Source organism: Falco naumanni, chromosome 8 (assembly GCF_017639655.2).
Source record: "Falco naumanni isolate bFalNau1 chromosome 8, bFalNau1.pat, whole genome shotgun sequence".
NCBI lineage: Eukaryota > Metazoa > Chordata > Aves > Falconiformes > Falconidae > Falco > Falco naumanni.
Window position 1 is genome coordinate 23,724,441 of NC_054061.1, and position 20,933 is coordinate 23,745,373.

Below are 20,933 nucleotides of genomic sequence, written 5' to 3' on the forward strand. Positions count from 1 at the left end.
TGCAGCCTGCCCGAGGGGAGCTGCCGCAGCCGGGGGGCGGCTGGGGGGGCTCTGCCTGCCCTGCAGCCCCCACCGGGCTGCGGTTCTGCACTTTGCTGTTGCTGAGCTCTTCTAATCGGGAACCAGCGCTCTATCGCCATGAGTTGACTGTAAGATTGGCTCGCCAGGTTAGCAAGAGTGCTGCTACATGGTGGGTGTTAACTGTTGGGGAATTTAAGAGAATAATCTTACATAAAATGATAATACACTTTGCTAAAAATGATAAGGAAAGCAAATATACTGCACTTGAAATATTGCATATCTTAACTAAGAGCCACGATTGCTTACGGCTTATTATAGGTTTTCACGAAAACTCTAAATAAATTATCTAGCAAGAGATTTCTGGCTCATCCAAAATAAGAAATTCTTGTGCTTCAATGATACAGTCTGCTAATGCTGTGAATGGACGCCAAAAAAATGTGTGCAAGGAGCCGAACGTACCAGAGCACAACTCCACTAATCGTTGTTTAGGCATAAATCACTACATTTCAGCCCTTTGCTGACCCTTGCAGGGTGATATCAGGTCACTTCAGGCTGTAAATCTAAATTTTATAAAGCCAAAACATAGACTGAATGACTGGCAAATGTGTGCTTGTGTTTCAAATCTTGACCCAAACGTGGCTGGGTCTTCCTGAAGTGAGATGATGATGTGTTAGGTTTCTGGACAGAATCTTAACTTGGGAAGTCAGCCATGTACTCGGCCATGCTTAGATTAATATTTAAAGAAAAGTACCCTCCCTGGTACCAATTTAATGATGAAACTGAATTTAAAAATAATCTAATTTAGACTACAGCATTCATGACCCACATTCATCTGTGACAAAGAAACCAGGCAGCCTAATTTCATCCAAGGGATTAAAAAAAATTCACAGTTTGTGTCTACAGCGAGAGAGAAGGGGATGTTTGCTCTGCTGTGCTTTGGACCTTCACCAGAGGGGTGTGTGTGTGTGTGTGCAGAGCTTGCTGGTGTAAAAGTGAGATAATTTTGAAGATGCACACGTTTCTCCTCTTACTCATTTCAGTGGGAGGTGTAATGTGCAAGTCGGTAAAGCACAGGGGTGGGAAGCAGGAAATCCAGGTCCTGCTTCCAATTCTTCCCCAAATTTCCTCTTTTAAGTTCAAGCAAACCATTTAATCTCCCAATTTATCCTGTTTTCTCCCATACCCTGGAGATTACAGCATACCCTGGTAGCAGATGGAAGTTAATGCTGATCAATACCTGGATGCGTTGGGCAGCACTGTGGTTTACGTGGTTGTGGCAGTTGTGGCTCGGTTTCAGCTTGTAAAGTTTAAACTGGGCTCAGAGGCCGGTACTTGCCCATCCCATCTGTCTGTCATGGTGTTGGGTGGGATACAGCAGGAGCATCCTGTGTGGGATGCAGCGGGAGCATCCTGGGTGATCAATACTCGGATGTGTTGAGTGGCACTGTGGTTTATGTGGTCATGGCAGCTGTGGCTCGGTTTCAGCTTGCAGAGGTTAAACTGGGCTCGGAGGCCGGCTTGCCCATCACATTTCCAGCCTGCCATGGTCTTGTGTGGGATGCAGCGGGAGCGTCCTCGGTGGGATGCAGCAAGCCGGGATGGTGGACACGGGTCACTAGTGCTGAAAACTGATGGCCGCAGCAGGAGCGGTGACGATTATCGGTAGTTTGCTGTTGTTTCTGAGAATCGGACTCCTGGTCTACCCGTGACGGCCAGGCTCTGCCGGACCCCCTCCCGCCACAGGGAGAGCGGGGCCCGGGCGCGCCGCCCGCTGCAGCTCCGGGCTGGGACGGCTCTCGCTCGGATTCTCCCGCCCTCCGGCTGCGGGACGCCCGCGGGGCGGGGGGAACCCGCACCCCCACACCCTCTCAGGCAGCACGCGTGGCCCGGCCCCGTCCCGCCCCGGGGGCCGCCCGCCGCCTCCCCGGCCCCCCAGGCCCGCCCCCCGGCCGCCCTCGCCCTTCCCGCCGCCGCTTCGCTCGGCGGCAGCCGGCCCGCCGTGCCCGCCCAGCCAGCCCGCGCCGAAGGAGCGGCCGGCGCCGAGGGAGCGCTGAGGGGGGCGCTGAGGGGAGCGGCCGGCGCCGAGGGAACGCTGAGGGGAGCGGCCGGCGCGGAGGGAGCCGCCGGTGCTGAGGGGAGCTCCGGCCGCCATGGCCGCGGTGGGTGCAGCGCGGGGGCGGACGGGCGCGGCGCCGGGGCGGCGGCGGGCGCGACTCTGATGTCTCGGCCTCCCCGGGCAGGTGGCGAGGGGCACGGCGACGCGGCGCAGCCGGCTGAAGCGCTCGGACGGCAGCACCACCTCCACCAGCTTCATCCTGCGGCAGGTGAGGGGCGGGGGCCGGGCCGCGGCCTCCCATCCCCCGGGCCGGCCGGGGCGCGGCGTGGGGGGGTGCCTGCGGGGTCCTTAATTGCTATATTTTAATAAACCACCGCGTTCCGTGGGGTTGGCTGCCCGGTGGCAGGGTGCGTGGCTGCCTGAAGCCGGGGGAGTTTGGGTGCAGGTCAGCGCTGGGCTTGGGGCGGCCAACCTGGAGACCCTCCGGCTGAGGAGACAGGCCTAAGAAATCCGGCTGAGGTCAGGATTTGTTCCTATAAACGCACATGCTGTGCTCGCCTTTAGTCCCCGAGCTGCCCTGTACACGTTGGGCTGATTTTCTAGTTATTCCCCGTAACGCTGAGGGCAAGAAACACACTTTCCTTAAAGCACAGAAGCTGCGATTTTAGGGACCACACTTCAGGATTCCTGGATTAAAAGTGATGCTAAAGGTGTCAAGAGCATTGGCACCTCCGTTTGGGGCTTCGGGCTCATCGGTGCTAATTATACAGCAGCCCTGCTTCCCCTGGCACCGCAGGAGCTGCGTTAGCTGGTGAGATGGAACCTCCTGTTAATAGTTACCCTCTCCTCTTCTATTTCCAGTCTTATGCTCTTGCCTGCCAGCTGTCCCTTGGGAAAATAAAGGCACACAACCCCTGTCTCCCTGAAGCATCGCTTTCTCGCCTTAAAGATGCTTCTCAGAGTAAATGTTACTAATTTCCTTTAAAAGTAAAGGAGGTGGAATGTTTCTTGGAGCATGAACCTGTATCTCCCCCCCCCCCCCAGTGACTTCATTAGAAATTTAAGGAAGCACAAGGAAAGCGATCCGAGCCCTTGACAAATTCAGGGATGCTAGGCATGCGTGGAAGCGTAGTTTGCTCGGAATGTGGAAGTTGTGAGGTCTGTCTGTCAGGGAAAGGTATTTAAATAACCCAGGGAAGTTTTATGTTGTGTTGTGGTGTCTGCTTATCACTGGTCCATCCCATAGCAGAGGCGCAGTGGTGTCACACTGGCATCCCCCTTTCCAGCACCGGCAGAATGACATGTGAGAGTCACAGTAAGGATCTGATGTTCAATGGGATCTCAGCCATGTAAATTAGAGTTGAAATAAGGACAAATAAATATAAAGGTCATTTGAACCCACGTTAGCCTGTCGTGGTGGTTGAGGAGCCTTGTTGGAGATGTCCTGAAGAGTCTTTCAGCTTGTCAGAAGTGTTGTTTCAAGAGGTGGATTTTGTGCCACACTCACGCAGAAGCTGAGGCCTTGTGCTTCAGGCAAACGGAGGGTGATCAGCGTCACCCGGAGCGCGCCGTGTCTGAGGGAGTGAGGGTGTGATGTGGGATTTTGAAAACCTTGTGCTTGGAAGCGCTTGCACCAGCACCCGGGGGGAGAGCTGCTGCTTGTGTGGAAGAACCTGGCTCCTCAAGCAGACGCACAGGGTGTCGTAGCCGAGTTACACAGATGGCATCACACGCCTTGTTCGTGTGCAAAACATGCGGAAACATTTCCTGCACTTTGTGCTTTTTTCTGTCCTGTGCCTCGGGATGTGATGTGCTGGGCAAGTGCAGCGTGCTTCAGTGTCTGTTCGTCTGTTGTCTTTTTGTGGGGAGGAAGATGGGGAGATTTGCTTTTACTTCTGACACCACCCCTCTGCCCCGAGGAGGCGCTTTGTGCTTGGTGACACATTTGAGGGACGCTGCCAAGTAATAATGGGGAGACTGGGTAGTGGGGTGTTTTTCCTTCTGTCACAGTCACAGACCTGCGAGTCCCACTGCAGGGACCTGGCTGCATATCCACGCCAGCACCGGTGCTCTGTCAGCTCCAGCATCTCTCTGCTCTGCCCCGGCAGAGGATGATGCTGTGTTGGCTGAAGCTACCACATCAGTCTAATTTCAGCTCCGTGTAGTACACAGCAAAAATAATTGATCCATATCAGAACTTGCTTATCCCAAATGGGAAGGGAGCAAAGTGCTGTCGCTTTCTGAGATGACTACCTTGACACCTTTTGAACAGACAAGTGCGGTAGCTCTGGTCAGGAGGTTGGTGAAAAGGTTTCATTTGAATTGTACGAGCTGAGCAACAAAAACAACTCTGGGATTGCCTCCCCCAGCCCTCGCTGGGGCCAAGTGTGGTGAGGCTGAGCTGGAGGCATGATGGGGCAAGAGTCTTGCTGCTCCTTCCTGCAGATTTCATGTGGTGTCCCTCGCCACAGGGTGGTTCAGCTCCTCAGGATTATTTCCTTTGCACAACTGCTTCTGCTGCTACTTTGGTGCTAGGATGAGACAATTTATTCAACATTTGTAGTTAGTGGGGTTTTTTTGAGAATGGAGATTTCAGCTCTGCAGAGGCAGAGCAGCCCCAGCTGCCCAGTGTTGCTGTCCTCTCCTCCTGCTGTGAAGTTTTCCCTAACAGCAGTCAGGCTTTAGAAGCCTAAGTGGAAAAAAAAGTCGTGATAGCAGGGATTAACTTCAGGTAACATTGTGGTGGTTGTAGGTATAACTTTAAAAAACCAGAAATTCTGCCAGTAAGATTTGCAGTAAATGCCCTCAAATAATTTAAATCTTTTGTAGATATTGTATACATTAAGAATTGCGCACCAACTTCTTGCTCAAGTCCAAAATACCAATGGAAATTTCATCATTGGTTTCTGCTAGTGTCAGGAGAGGCACAGGTCCCCTAACTTTGAATTCTTTACTTGACTTGTCATTACGTTGCATCTAATTTTTGGGTTCAATCCATTCATCAATCTCATTTAGTAAGGGAATAATGTTTGGGCGAGCTTTTGAATTTGAATTTTTGTCAACACTGCATGGTGACAAGCAAAGAGAATCCATCATGCTGAGTCCCATGTGTGTGTCAGCAAAGGCAGAACTACCAATTCCAGCATTGCCAGCGTGGGCAGCAGGCAGTGCCCGTAACTGCCTCTTGCTGTGAGAAATGCTGCACTGGCAGACGTGGATGGAGTGGTGTGCAAGTGGGAGCAGGTAGGTATGTGCTGAGAAGCAATGGGCTGGTATATGTATAAAAAACACACCTACCCAGTGAGTAAGATCACTCATGTCCCAAAGTGACCTGGGGTGCAGGAGATTCCCAGGTTGTTGGATGGGCATCTCTATCTCCAGCGGCACAGCCAAGGCTGAGAATAAACCTGTGCTGAAGCTGTTAAGTGCAGTGTTTGAGCAAGGAATGGGTGTACAGCATTGTTCCTCTTGCGTGGCAGGTGCTGCTCAATTATATTTAAGAACCCCCTTAAGGGACAGAAGTCAATTGTAAGACAGTAAGTGGGTCATCTGAAAACATATGCTTATAATTTTGCAAAATACTGTCGTAATAATTAATTGTTTTTGCTGGAAGATTTTGTGTTTCCACCACTTATTTTGACATGGTGTGACTTGTGAGTGTACGCAATTTATTTTTATCCTTTGACTTCTGGTAGCATCAGTTTTATTGGCTGTGATTTTTAATGGCATTTATTTCGCTGAAAAAAGTTAAGTGACCTGTGAAGAATGAGAACAGTCACCCAAAGGTTGTGTTAGAGTTAGAGCATCACTTTTTGTCAGAAGAAATTGCCACAGTGCCAGCTTTTTACTGCAGGTGCTCCCAGGTGGGTCTGCAGGGCCAGGGATGTGGCTATAGGTGTGTGTACTAGAGGTTATTCAAACCCCTTATGCATATGCTAACACAGTTTCAGGAGGCAAAACAACACACGGTGTGTCTGTGTAACGGGATGGGGATCCCCAGGGGAAGATCAACACCTGAGAGAGGGATTTTTACCCTTGGAGGTGGGTTGGCAAAGGTCTGAGCAGGGGTCCTGTGGTGCTGGAGTGTCACAAATGAGTGGGTTAGGTTCAGTTGCTTAAAGAATCACTGCCAAAGGTTATCAGCAAAACAGTTTTAAGGGGAGGTGGACATTCAGCCTCCCTTCCTCCTCCTCCTCTTTCTGGATCCGGCCGGGTGTCTCCCCGTGGCGATGCCTGCCTGCCTGCTCTAACAGGCTGTGACTTGTCTGCTTGGGTGCCGGACTGCCTCGCTCTGTAACGTTACCGTAACTTACATGCTAATGGTGAAATACAGAGTTACCTGCTTTTTGCTGTCAGCAGGGCCTTGTCATAAAATCATCTTGAAACACTCATAGCAATCAGTGGAAATCCTTTCTAGCTCATGTCAGCGACTTCAAGTAAAGCCACTGAGTTTACCTGTTCAGTCCAAGCACAATTAACTTTATATGAAATTATATTTAGACATGCAGTTTATTTCTGGCAGATTTTTGCTGCTTATATTTAGAGGTAGTTGAAGTCAATTTTCTTTTAAGACATAGTTACACCTAGTGATGCATCTCTGGCAATGCTTGTGCTTCCCCCTCTTAAATATTATTTTTTCGTATGTAATACTGAAAGGAAAACCAGCATTTTCTGTTATTAGACCAGCTTTCAAGCTGTAACAACACTTTAAAAAGTTGGTGACATTCCGACAAAAAATAATTTACAATCTTTCAAAATAATTTTGTTGCCTTGTTTTCTTTTTGTGTGTGTGTGTGGAGATGGGATTGTGGTGTCCTTCCTGCAAGACCGAGCAGTGTACTCTAGCTGGACATTGGCATCTGCCTTCAGGTATCTCCTTGTTAAGTCAAGGAAGAAGGTCAGATCTGGGAAGCTTTCAGGGTGTCTGAGTTTTGTTTGTCATTTACAGAGCCTGAAAACCTTTCCCTTGGCACGCGTGACGTAGAGCTGCCCAGTTGCCATCTCACATGTGCCTTTCTAGATGTAAAGCACACGAAGCTGCTCATCGGCTCTGGCATATGTTAGCTTAATTACGTGCACCGACATTTTCAAGAGCAATGCCTGGCCTGAAGTACAGGTTTGAGTTTTGTAGTTGATTTTTTTTTGCTGACTGTCCTGTAAAGTAATGATCTGAATTAGGGGGGATCAGTATTTGGTCTTTGGTCGTCAGTTATGTACATAGGCAGCTTCAGTGGCCATCTCTTAACAAACTTTTTAATGTGCATTTGATTTCTTCCTCCAGTTCTGCATTTTTTTGTCTTAAAGTAATTTTCCTTAGAATGAAATGAGACCTTGGTTGATGACCTTGAGACTTTGGTCTTCAGTAATACAGGTTTGCTGGTATGCAGGAGGTGGATGATGCCAAATCGTGTGAGCCCTTCCAACCTGGGTATGCAGTGAACCAAGCGTTTCTCAAAATCAATTTCTGATTAGATTGATAAAATAGATATCTGCAAAGCAGCAGATTAGAATTTCAGTAATTTGCCAGGATGAGCTCAATTCTATGATGAGTCATTAATTTCTAAAATACTTACTGTCATAGAATATGATTATTCCTTAGAGGACTGAATCGTTATTTTTCTTTATACAGCATTTCAGAACTGTTAAAGCATTTGACAGGTGAATAAAAGATTCAGCCCTTTCTCCGAAGAAACCTTCTCTGCACGGCAGAGTGGCATTGTTTTAACTCGCCTTTCTTCTTCGATCCATGTGTTTAGCTTATACAGCAGTTGCTTCTTTCAAGTTAAACCACACTTAAGACCAGTTTACTTTGTAAATCTACGTATTTAGGTTAAATCAATAAGGTGAAGAAAGGCAAGTGGAACTGAAATCATGTCTCCGGAGTGTCTTGCTGGAGAACGCCAACAGCCCTTTGACTTTTTGGGCTGGTTTTCAGTTTTCTCTTGTGTACAGCACCAGGGAGGAAGTTTACAAAAGGTACTATGAGCTTTGGGAGAAATGGTTGTTTTCCACTGATGTCATCGTGGCCTGAATTTCACTTCCAAATCACAGAGTTGATTTTTGAAGATGGCCTGCATCTGGAGGACAGTGATGAGGCCACCCCTTGTGTCCACATAGGCTGTGTGCTGCATTTGGGCCGTGTCCAGGTCCCTGTGGGAGCCTGTGGGCAGTCCTGGGCAGTGCAGCCTGGCACTGGGATGGCCTGAGCCACCGCAGTGGGATTTGCCTGTGATAGATTGGAGAGTTTTCATGGAGTTGTCTCCTGCCAACTGGAGAGAGACATCTGACCAATGGGCCCAGCTAGGTTTGAAAGAGAAGTTCTGTGGTGACCCTTGGTAGGGCTCATAATGACAGCTGCGATTAGGAGAAGCAATGAAGGCTGTCAAATAGAACCATGCTTTGCTACTGCTACACGTGTTTTTGTGATGGAGGGTGCTATATCTGAGCAGCTTCAGCACTGGTGAGCCCAATGGTTAGGCGACTTCTAGATGACATTCCTCCATAACTTCCTACGGGATGCTGCCTATGCGGATTAAGTCAGTGTCATGGGATGCACAGCCGATAGCTTTTTGGAGTTGTCTTCTGATTTGGTTTGAGAGGCTGATGGACTTGGAGCATGCTCCGCATTCTTGGCTTTGCTGTTGGTAACAGCTGGTGGCACGTGGCTGTCACATGTACATGTGCACATCTGCCTTCCTGAGAGCTGCCTTCTATCTAATGGTGTTGCTTTGATCCCGGTGCCCCAGAATCCTGCCTTGGTTGGGTTTCTCCGTGCATGGTTGGGAGGAGGAGGAGGTGGGTGAAGGACAAGCCTCACAAGGTTGAAATAACAGTAGAAGGAAATGTAAATTTTTATTATTTTTTTTATTTTAAGACAAAGAGTAGAAAAGTTGGCTTTTCTTCTTAATTCTTCATCTCTTCATCTGACCATGAAGAAGCCAACAGACTTCTGCGAGTTTTTTTTCTTCATCTGGAAAGCGAGTGTGGCTGTCTGTGTCATCGGGAAGCTTAATTAAATGTTTCTTAATGTACTAATTGAATCTCAAATTACATTCCCACTTAATGTTCTGTTAGAAAAGGAAAAAGATTTGTGGCTGTTTGCAAGCAAATAATGATCATGATTGCATTCTTAAAAAAAAAGTGCATCCCCCAGTTGTTCTTCTGTTTGTGTTTGGAGCCATCTATCAACCTTTTAGGCAGGTTCACTGGATTATATCCGTAATAAGCTGTTGTCCTCAGTGCTCCATGAGCGTGGCCAGTGCAGCACGTGGAAGTGGAACATGATTCATCTCCTCAGTGTGCCAGCACTCGTAGTGCCGCAGTCTCTGCTAGTGGATACTGGTGCACAATAACAGTTAATAAGATTGTCAGAAATCTGGTAGGTGACAGCTAACTAAATTAGCAGGATACCCTATGTGGTTTTGATGGAGTTATTGGCGCGGATTCATAAAAGTCTGAGCCTTTGAAATTCTCACTTTAAAAATTTTATGTCCTGTTCTTCAGCAGATGTGCTGACCGGCTTATTGTCTCCATGGTAACAAGGTTTCGTTTTTAAAATAGCCTCAAGTCACAAAAGAGAAGTCAGATATTAATAGCATAAGCAGCGTAGGTACGAATAAAAAATAGGATTTGGCTATTCCTCATCCAAAATTTCTGGTATTTGGGAGTTGTCTGTCTCTTTGTACATACTGTGGGTGTTTGTTTAAATGTGTTTTTCTAGTGTGACCTATAAAATTAATTCTCTTTATTCATCTAATGATATTATAATGAAATATTTACATGATTACGGAAATACTTAGAATACTAGCATAACACCAAATGCATAATGTTTAATAGGTAACCATTAAAAAATCTATCTTTACAAACATGTACAGTACAAATGCAAGGTGCTCTTACTGTCCCCCTTTTGTCACGGGGAGCCAGGAGGCACAAGTGCTACGTGACTTGATAAAACCTGTGTTAGATCTGGGGCTGGAGCACCCTGTGCAGCTCCGTTCCCACCTCCCATCGCCTGCTACCTTCTCACAGGCTCACCAATAGTTTGGTGGGGTTTTTTTACCCCCAGTATTTTTGCTGTACAGTAGTGGAATGTGCAGAACTCCAGTTGTGTGATTATAGTGTAACGCCACATGCTAGAGCCGGTTTAGCAGCACTGGGGAGATCAAGCCATGCACAGGCTCTGCCTGCGTTCACTCTCGCACAGTTTCTATGGACACCAATGGTTTGTGTCAAATGCAATCTCAGCACCATTGTCTGTGCTGAATATGGAGGAAGCAGAGATGATTATACGGGACTCCAAACGTGTATTTGCTAAAATACGTTCTGTTGCTTTGAAAAGAATACAGTAGAGACAGAAATAGCTTCCCCCTAAAGTTCTTAGGCCTTGGGTGACCCACAGAGTTGGAAAAAATAGCTTAACTCCTTTCTATTTGTTTCAGGGTTATATGGGAAAGCCTAAAGTGTATAATCTTCAAAATCCTACTTTAAAATATAATAAAGCAGAGCTCTGGCAAAATAAAATTTCAATGGGAACTTCTTCAGCCACTTACAATGTTAAAAAGATCTCCTGTTAAAGACAGGTTTCGGCTAACAGTCAAACGTTAGAAAAACAGTCAGAAGGTGATTTTGGTAATCGATGTCAGATAATTTGGCAATTGAGCAAAGATGTCCAAAACATGTTTAGAGAGTCTGAGTAACAACCCATCCCTTGTCTGTTGGCTGCTTGTAACAAGGTCTGCAGCTGTCCCTGGTGCTTTGGGGCAAAGTGGGATGGATAATAGCTAGGACTCGCGTGCCTTCCCCTATCCCTCTGATGCAAAAGGGAAACTTTCTCAAAACATAGGGAGGAAGGATGGCCTTTGCAAGTCATCTGTGATGTGTACAAATAAAGTGCATTTTTGCCACTGACTTTGTGACCTTACCCTAATCACATGGCTTGTAAAAAGAGTGCTGCTGTTCCTGGACAGCTGTCAGGAGTGCTGGAGTCTGCATTCCCATGGGTCACTTCTCCGGTGTGAGTGGTCGCACACCAATCTCTGTGGTTTCTGCTTTTTGCAAAGCAACTTGCATGTGTTTTCTTGTGGGATCTGGGCTTTAGCACATTAAAAGCTTTAAGGCACTAGGGTAAAAATACATCTGAGTAGTTACACTCTAGTCACATTCCCTCTTAATAATAAACCCTCTTTACACTCTGTTTCCTTGACACTTTTTACTATGAGCATCCCAGTTTGGGGGAAAACCTTTTTTTGTTCTAAGTAAGAGATTTTATGTCCTTAAATAAGGGTCACTTCTGAATACTGGATTCTGACAGCTTTGTGTTGCTTGGGTCTGGGTTATGACATCTTTTCTTGCACAGGATAGGTAATATTCTAGCTGTAATCTTCATTTGGGTTTACTTGTCTTCTGTTTCTGCTTTCATTTGTCTTTTTAGGAGAATAGTCATTCTCCGAACTGATGGTTTCAGTGCTTAACTAGCGACTCTTTTCCACAGCTTACGTAATGTATCATTTTTCCATTTATATGTACGGACAGCAGGAACTGTCCCTATGTCTCAATATAACTTTAGGTTAATACACTTAATGCATTTTGATATCCCTTGCAAAATTTGATATCCTGCTTCAGATAATGTAGTAAAACACTGTAGGTCACAATTTTGAAAACATCTTTTGAAAACGCTTGTTTCGTTGGAAGTCAAGAGAATTGTTTTATTGGGGTAATCTGGTAGCTTCTACTCAGTGATATTCCATTATTTTTGCACACTTCACCTGTAGAAAGATTTCAAGTAGTTTATCCTCTGGGAGGAAGAAGAGGCAGCAAGCTGCATGGGGCAGCTCTGTCAACAGATTCCCGTTGGATATGGAAAAATGTGTCCTGCTGAAACACTCCTCTTGTGGTGATTATTTTGTGGGGGAATTGTCTTTCAGCTGAAGTTGTAGAGGCCAGAATTTTCTGGCAAAACAGTGGATTCTGTTTATGTAATGCTTACAAAAAATTAGTTCTTTATTATTATAAGCATTTCACAAAGAAAATGCATCTTCAGGGTTTTCTGTGTGGCTGTCAGCTTACCTCCTAACGGCTGTTTTGGGGACATTCCCAGTATTGCCGACTGTCTCTCATGTGGCACTTTGGTTTTGTTTCTTGTGCTTTTCATGGAGAGCTGCTCTCATCACTCCTTGGGTGGGGCTACATCACATAGTCTTGTGAACTAAACCAGGCTTATACCTGAATTACCATCGGCAGGAGAGACTTGTAAGGGCACTCATCTGTATGCTGAAAGAGGAGGTGGCACTTCTGGTGTGGTTTTGGGACGCCCAGTTGTTTCGCGGTGCACTCTGCAGTAGTGGGGCACAACAGGCGGGAGTCACTTGCATGGGTGTCTGGTCCCATGTTGGACATCCCAAGTTGTCACGGCCGAAAGCATCCAAGGACAGCATGCTGTGGCAGGTAGGGGGTAGGATCTGGGCACCTGTGGAAAACCATCACCCTGCTGCAGCCCCATGGGATCTCCTGGGTGATCTAAACCAACCTTAGACACCTGAGTTTGAGCAGGAGAATCCCATCCACCATGTTATGGAGGAAAACCTGTGTTAAGCTACTTGTTTGTGACATCAATAAACCTTGATAACTACAGGCTCTTTCCAAAGGGAAAGGCAGATTATGATTTTCCAACCAAATGATATCTTTGATTTGGATTTTCCTTGCCCAAATTCTTGTGGTGAGGTATATTGTTCACTTCTACCATATGGGTTCAGTGGTACCTTGTCTTGTACAAGACCCTTTTGGTGACCACCCTTCATACATAAATGTTCTGCTCTGATTTTTGTGAAGTGTTTTTGGAGACCTTTATGACAAAGGCACTATGTACCTTGAAGTTCTTGAGTGTAAGTTTTGTGTTAGGAATTAGTTGAAATAAAATTCTGCTGAAACTGGGCTGCAAGTTCATCTCTGTGTGTTATGGCCATGTTTGTGATCATGTTTAGAAATGAAGGACCTATCTATAAATAATGCAGAAACAAAGTGGTTATACCTAGAAATGGGAATCCCTTTCCCCTGCCTCCCCCAGGTAATACAAGTTGGATACTCCTGAGCCCCTTGGCATTAGATTCTGCAGGGCCAGCCAGCAGCACAGCACCGCAACAAAAGGGATGGTTTCTTCTTAAATAGAGAAAATGTGGAGGACTGAAAGGAAACATAGTCCAACCTCAGTTCTTAGTGTAGACTGGTTGGCCTGATCTGCTGTGCCTGGAGGGGTGTTTGCTCCTTGGGTGATCTCTTCTTAGCAATTGAGACTGATTTTCCCATTAGGAGACACTTCATAAGCTGGTGAAGTTCCCCCCCCCCCTCGCCCCCGCCTTTTATTCATCTTAGAGTGATAAAAATTACCTTGGCCCTAGGCATTCCTTAGGCCTTAATGACTAGTTGGGGTTAATGTCTTGAGATATATTAAACATCCAGCCAATCATTGATTTTCAGAGTGCCTGGTTGCAATTATAGTTTAAATATTATTCTCCTGTTTTGGCTTTGATCACCTTGGCCATTAGCAGCATCTTCATGTCCTTCTCCCCGCTCCCTACACATAGGGATCATGGGGAGAAAGCCACGGGGTGATAACGTGAGCTGCTCCAATGCGCTGGCTGTGGATATAGGAGATGTGTGACCTGAGGGTGTTAGATGGGGGAGCTGGTGGTGAAGGTGCTGAGCGGCAGCAGTAATGAAGCTTACCTTCATGTTTCTGCAGACTGATAGGAGGGGAGGGGATCCAGGACTGCTGAATGTAACCTACTTTGTTAGAGAAAAAGGTCAGGTCAGAGAAATGAAGTATGAGATGGGGTTAAAAAGGCATTGGGAAGGTGAAAGAAGAGGAGATGGAAGAGTCAGGACCGAAGTTAGAGCACAGGTTGTGTAGGAAGGATGTGTATGAAATGAAGAGAGGATTGAGCAGGTTTGGAAGTGAAATTCTGGAGGTGCAGGTAAATGGGCATCACCATGTGCCAGAGCAGACCTTTGCATGGGGTTTTCCTGCCACATTCACCCTTTTTTAACCAATATCCCTCTTCTGCCGTTGTTTTGCCTCCCATTGCTGAGTTGCTGTCCTTCCATGGCTTTCAGTCACAGTGCTGCTGCGTTGCATCCTGCAGTTTGTGGCCCTGTTTCTCTTCTCTGTCCTCTTCCAACTGCTGTTGGTGTTGTCGTCCTCTTCCGAGAACTCCCTCTGGTCATTGGCCTTGGCTTGTCTGTCTCCATTCTCGCTCTGTGTGCGCCTTGTTCTGCCGTGCTGCATTTCATCAGCTGCCTTGCTACCCAGTTCTGTACAAGGCAAAAAACACAGGAAGAAGGAAAATCACAAATTTTTACTTAAGTAATCATTTATGTATGACAAAGGACAGTATGTGGGATTATTTTTTTGTTTGTTTGCTTTTTTCCCTAGGTATGTTGTTACTCTCTTTATCTAACATTCTGCATGTCATATCTTAGACTTCTCTCTTAAAACTGACAGTGGACATAGCATGTTGTGACTCGCTCTGCGGTTAATGAGAGCTGCCCAGTATGCAGGATGGCAGCCATCAAATCAGCCGAGTGATATGAAGAGATAAAAGAGTTTAAATTTTTTTTTAAATGACACCTCCCCCACTCAAAACCAACAAAAACCTGGGGCAGAGAAAAAGACGAGAGGAAGTAGAAAATGGGGGGGGGGGGGGGGGGGGGGGAAGGAGAGACTAAGAAAGAAGAGGAAGAGTATGTCTCTAGCTGGTTTGCAGAACAAAGACTATATGAACAGAAAATGTTAGTAATGGCTTGCCAGAGTGGGTGACTCTTGGGTAGCTGTCAGCTTCTATGACTTTATTCTCCCCTGTTCATAGGTGTTCTGGAAGGAAGGCCTCTTTTCCTTTAGGCAGCAGTGTCATAGCCATGCTATGTCTTAGCCACTCACTTGTCATACCCATGCTAGCTGGTACTATAGCAGGTTCTTCTGTTTTCATCTCTTTTTTTCCTTTCTCTTCTTTTTTCTGTGCGCCACTTTTCTTTTTCTTTCTCCCTGTAGAGTTGGGGAGAGGACTGGTGGAAATACAGGCAACAAGGAGGCAGAAGGAAGGCCAGAGTCCTCTGCTACATCTCTGCCCCATGATAGCCTTCTTAAGGACAGTCTTAATGTCAAACTTCTGCTGCTCTCATTTTTCTGAGATATTTTTCCAGGCCTGGGATGTACTTTGTAAGGCTTCTGCAAGGCACTGGGATTTGTTCTGGCAGTCTTGACTTCAGCACACGTGGTCCTGTTTTCTCTGTGGTGATGACAAGTTTACTCAGGGACCAAACCTTCAGAAAGCAAAGTTTACTTGGCCCAAAAGCCTTACCAAAATCAACCCTCCCCAAACAGTACATGCCTTTATTTGCATGCCAGCCTTCTCAGACACTCATCCAGGTTCCCCACAGGGAATCTCTTGGGGTGACAAAAAAAGCCTCACACTCCTCTGGGGTCTGTTCCTCTGGGCTGTGGTTCCATGTTGGCTCACTGTGCCAGGTGTTTGGCTGGAGCAGAAGCCTCCTTTCTTCTCAAGTGAAGATGGTAATTTGGTTTTGCTTCAGGCTGTTTGTCTTGTCAAGTGTCTCTTGTTCAAGGTAAAATTAACATAAGTAATTTTCTGTGGGAGTGACACCCCAGAGGATTAGGTGCTGCTGCTGCTCCAGCATTGAGGATTTGCATTAATTATTCCATATGAACTTCAGCTCTTGAAGGGAGGTCACCACTTGGCCAGGAATAAGGTCTTATTTAGCACAGAAAGAGATGTTATGGAACAACATGAAGGTGGAATAATTTGTACAAAATTATTGCAATAATCCTAGAGTCCTGGCCTGTTCCAGCCATATACTGCCCTGGCTCAGTCCTGGCATGAAGGATCCAAGGGTGAGCTGTGTGACTTGCAGTAGGCTGCATGGCAGAATGGTGAGTTGCAGAAGGTGATGTAAGACAGAAGGACAACTATTGTTCTTTGTATTACCCTTTTTGCAATTCTTTTTTTTTTTTTTTCTTTAAGGGAAAGCTTGAATTTCCAATCCTAATGTTGAGCCCCCAAACACCAGCCTCAAGGAGAGGAGACTGATTGGAAAAGGCTGCTTTATTCTTAGTATGTAGTCAGGAGGTAGATAGCGTTTGCTGTCAAACAGACGATTTTCAGAGCCGAAAAGTACATTAAAAAAAAAATGATGTAAGCATTGCTGAGCAGAGCACACCCATCTGTTTGACTGAATATCCAGGCCCTCCTTCTTATGATTTTTGTAATGAACTTGCTTCTCATGGTAAATGCTGAAATTTACATAGGCTGATTTTTGTCTTCTGAAGAGTGCTTCCAAGAGTAGCACGCACACGGTGTGTCCCTGCTATGCAGTGTTTCTCTTTCATCCTTATCTGTTTCTTTCCGTTCATTTCTAATGCGCCATCTTCTTGTCCTATGTCATGGTACAAATGTATTACTGATGTCCCCAGTGCATCGCTTGATGCAAGCTTTATTTCTTGTTAGTGCCCACCTTCTTGTTGAACAATTCAAACACAGTTAATTTTCCCTTCTCCCCATCTTTGCTTGGAGGAAAGACTGGTAGACTCAGCAGAGGCTGTGCTGCTTGGACGGCAAGGCAGCGGCCGTGCATTTTGCACTCCATTCAGTCAACTTCGTAACTGCTCATAACAGAGTTGTGTATCAGCTGCGTGTGGGTTTTATTCTTGTTCGAAGCAAAGGTGTTTTATTTATTCATTTAATGCACTTAAGGAGTTTTCTGCTTTAGACCATCAACAAGTAATTGAGCAGCTTACATCCCTCCATGACAAATCTGATATTTTAAACTTACGCATAATCTTGTGCTTTTAGAAAGACTTCTGTTAACTGTGGTCATTGAAGATAAGCTAACTGCAAAGTCATCACACAGCCAAACTCTCACCAGAAAATGGTACCTTTTCCACTTCGCTGGACCACATCTATGTGTCAAACTTGCAATTCTTTCACCTGTAAATACTTTACCTTCCCTTTTGCAGATGATACTGTTTTCTGTGATGGTTAAATGAGAGGTTACCGCTTACATGCAGGAAAAACAGAAGTGTGATGAATTACAAGTCAGTGTAATTTATGCAGAAGCAGTGTGGGGGAAATTGCAGCCCACTCTTGTTCCACATAAATTATGCATGTACCTCCTTGAAAATAGCTACAGAGGGTGTTCAGATTTCTTTGGCTAATGAATCATGCCCTAAATTTCTACAGTACATACATTGACTCAAATGTCTCCCTTTTGCCCCACCTTTATTTTTAGATAATCTGTAAACTTTTGCTGAACATGCAGTTCCGGATGTTTCTTTATTTTCCTTAAAACAGACCTGTTCTTTGAAGACCCTGTTTTGAAAAGGGGCTCCTAAATTTACTACTTCTCCTAGAGCCCTCCCACATGAGACTTTGCATCTTATGCTTTGGAGATCTCTGAAGAGATCCCTTGGCTGCTATAATAAGGATATATGTTAATAAATATGTGCTTATTAAGATGCAGCCTGCTCTTGCATGCAGTCATCTCCCTGCAAACCATGGCTGTAGATGTCTTTGGAGCTGTAGTCTTCAAGCCTAGGTCATGGGCAACACAAAACCTTTCAACCCGAGTGCAGAAACAAAGAAGTTGGAAACAATTAATGAAGAAGGCAAAGCATTATGCTGTCTACCGTGTAATATTTGCTTGGTGTAACATATAACTATAATATTTATTTGGCCATAAGCTAGGGAAGCTTGGGGATGGTTAGAGGAATGCTGCATGATAGCCCTAGCCACATAGCCAGGAGTAGTAACTGGGGAGCAGCAGGGCTGTGGTCTGAACTTCTTCACCTTGGGAGCAGTTGCAAAGCCGGAGCTCCCTCTACAAGACAGCAGTGGTAAGAGCACCGACGAGCAAGAAGCAATTTTGGAAGGGCTTCGAGAAGAAAAGTGCTTTGGGGAGGATTTGTAAGGTGAAGAATGGTGATTTGGAACATGAGAAGATGGAACAGCTTTGGACCTAAAATCAGCTTGCTACAAGGATACAGAATGTTATGGAAAGAACAAGTCAAAGAGAAGTGTGATTTTTCATTATAATAAAGGTGTGGGTGGACCAGTGTAGGCAAGCCTGGGAGAGGGGGTGGCGTGAGGCTTCGGCTGGAGTGGAGGAGCAGAGATGTAAGGGAGAAGAGGTTTTAGTGGTGAGGAAGGTGGGGGCAGTCATGGAAGACCATTTTGATTTTGCCATGGGTGCAGAAAAAGGAATTTCAAGTTGCTAAAGAGAGATACTTGGTATATTTTATTGTCATATGCTAGAAGCCTGCCTAGGCTATATATAGTTTATTTCATATGTACTTTCTTGAGGATTTATCTGTGTTTTTTCTCCCTGTTTTACATTATCTTTTAGGCACAATTATTTATCTGCCTTTGATGTGTCTAAGTATACAGGGATTACGTATTTGGGGCGAAATCTTTCTTGCATCTCTCCTACTCTTGCCGAAATCAGTCAGTCTTCCATGTGCAAAGCAAGCAGGATTGCATGAGCTAATAACACAAGCAGATTTTTTTCCCTTGTCTGCCATTGTCAGTAAATTGAGCTTTGTTGCCTCTACATGTCTGCGTTTTGATAAACGAAGAAAAACCATTTGTGGGAATGGCACCAAAGCCCATTTGGTTCCCAACAGAAAAATGAAATATGATTGGCCTGGGGCAATGACGTGTGACATCAGTTGGCTGTTCATATTTCAAAAGTGATGTGTTAGAGCAAGTAGTTTTCATATAGTCTGGTCTTCTAGGTAACACTAGGCTGATTAACTCTTCCATTGATGATCTGTATGATAAATACAGATCTAGGTCTTGCAACTTGACTTTTAAGGGCTCCATGTGGATGGACAATATCCCGTTTTACTAGACAGTGAGAATAATTATGTTCTGGATTTGTTCAGCACTGTCTTTCAGGTGAGGAACTCCTTGCCACAGGATGCTGCGGATGCAAAAAAACCCCCAAAATAAGATGAAATCGAAAAGGAAGTAGACAGACAAGCAGGAGAGAAATCTTTTAGCAGGCTATCAAGTACTTGGCTGTAATTCCTGGCTCTGGGATGGAGCCAAATCCCTGGTGCTCAGAGCACAGGATGGCTTGATTGTCCTCTTCGTACACTCTCCCTGGAAGGGCAGTGGTGGTCACCAGTACAGGCAGTGGACTGGGACAGGCAGATCTTTGGTCTGGCCAAAGGTGGCTTTTCTTCCCTGTGTAAGAAAGACATTTCGTGATAAACCAAGTAAACTGTATTTCATACCTCTCTTCTCTGGGCATATATTTGGAGCTTTTATTATTTCTGTAGTTTATTTCTGGATTTCTTCAAGTTTTTAACGTCCTTCTCCCAATGTGGGTAATAGAAGATGACATATCCAGCAATGATGTCAACAATGCCCTAAGCAAAGTCATGCCATGTCTCCCCTGTGGCTACTTGATGCGCCTGTTCTGTTAGGGTTTTTTCTGTGGCTGTTTTGGTTGTGTTCAGGCCCCTAAGGGCTGCATTTCCCAGTGTTGTGGGGCTGCTTATTCAGCCTTTTACTCCCCAATTCCTGCTCATCAGTGTCACTCCATTTTAGTCTGTCTCTGGTCTTACATAGGCAAATACTACTTGAAGGCATATAGTCCCGTTGCCTGCTCTTACAAAAACATATGCTTGGAAACTGCATTGCCCCTGTGCTTGATACTCATATTAAGCAATTTTATGGAAGTTTACACATAATAGAACTTTATAATATTTTTGTCACAACTTGTGTTTAGTACGAAGAGAAGATGTATGGCCATCGTTAATGAAGAGGGTGCTAAAAAAGTGAAGTTATGTGGGGTCTGTTCCAACTTGAGGTATGTGTGCACAGTGAAAGGCAAGGTGAAGGCTCAGAATGCGAGGAGGAGAGGGCTTATGGGTTGGGAGGAGGTGAACGTGCTCTGGACTTGCACTGTCCCATGGCTGCAGCATCTCTCCGTACAAGCATTTCAGTAACTTTGAACAACGATGTTGCTGAGATCTATCGATTAACCGTTTTCTCATCTCTTTAATATTAGACTCTATTGATTTTTGGATAGAGAAGCCCTTTTACTAGTATGTCAGGCAGATCTCAATCAAGTATCACTATATCTGAAAGAAAATGTCATCAACCTGTTTTTACATGTTGTTTGATAAAAACCATTCAAAGTCTGTTTTATTTTCAGTGAAGTTATGATTTACATTGTTGTGCTATTGTCTTGAATTCTTCAGTGATTGTGTTGCACCTCAGGATTCTCTTTAGTATGTTTTGGATACTATCCCTTTGTATACACAATGCTACCTTTCTCCTAGTCCTTAGAAAGTTCCTCAGTATTTGAACACTTTAAAAGAAAAAAGAATCAGCCAACCTTTAACGACACAGAGAGCCCTTTAGCCAATTCTACTAATATTTTTGGGTGAAAATCATCTTTTTCAACTACCTAAAAAGTAAAAGGTGTTGTTTCACTCCTTTCCTAGTTATTAGCAGAGGAAGAAAAAGGATTTATTACTGTGCAATGTGAATGTATCATACCACATACCTCTATGTACAAGACAGTAGTTTTTATTAAATATTCATATCTTTTCTGCCTTAGGGCTCTGTTGCACCACAACATCACCATTGCCACTTTTACTATTATTAAAACTACACATCAAGTTGTTTTTATAGTGTGTTTAAATTTCTGTTCTCAATGTATGTTTAAATTTCTCTTAAACCTGAGTTGGCCAGTTTGTACCTTTGCCCTTCCTTACAGCCCGCAGTTCTGTGCAGGTTCCTTCTATGTCAGACTGTTGGTTTCACAGTTTCCCATCTGC

At 45.2% G+C, this 20,933-nt stretch overlaps 1 protein-coding gene across 3 annotated transcripts in view; it reads left to right on the forward strand.

The window, feature by feature from the left end:
* The first annotated feature begins 2,103 nt into the window (after nt 1-2,103).
* CACNB4 (calcium voltage-gated channel auxiliary subunit beta 4) overlaps nt 2,104-20,933 on the forward strand; it is a 108,865-nt gene continuing 90,035 nt past the window's right edge. The window contains exons 1-2 of one of the 3 annotated variants that reach the window (XR_005829488.1): nt 2,104-2,180; nt 2,262-2,345. Coding sequence is in view for 2 of the 3 variants with exons in the window: in XM_040605001.1 (XP_040460935.1) it covers nt 2,172-2,180; nt 2,262-2,345 (93 nt within the window). In the remaining variant the exon portion in view is untranslated. The remainder of the gene's footprint in view (nt 2,181-2,261; nt 2,346-20,933) is intronic. The other 2 variants (XM_040605001.1, XM_040604998.1) reach the window with 2 other exon arrangements.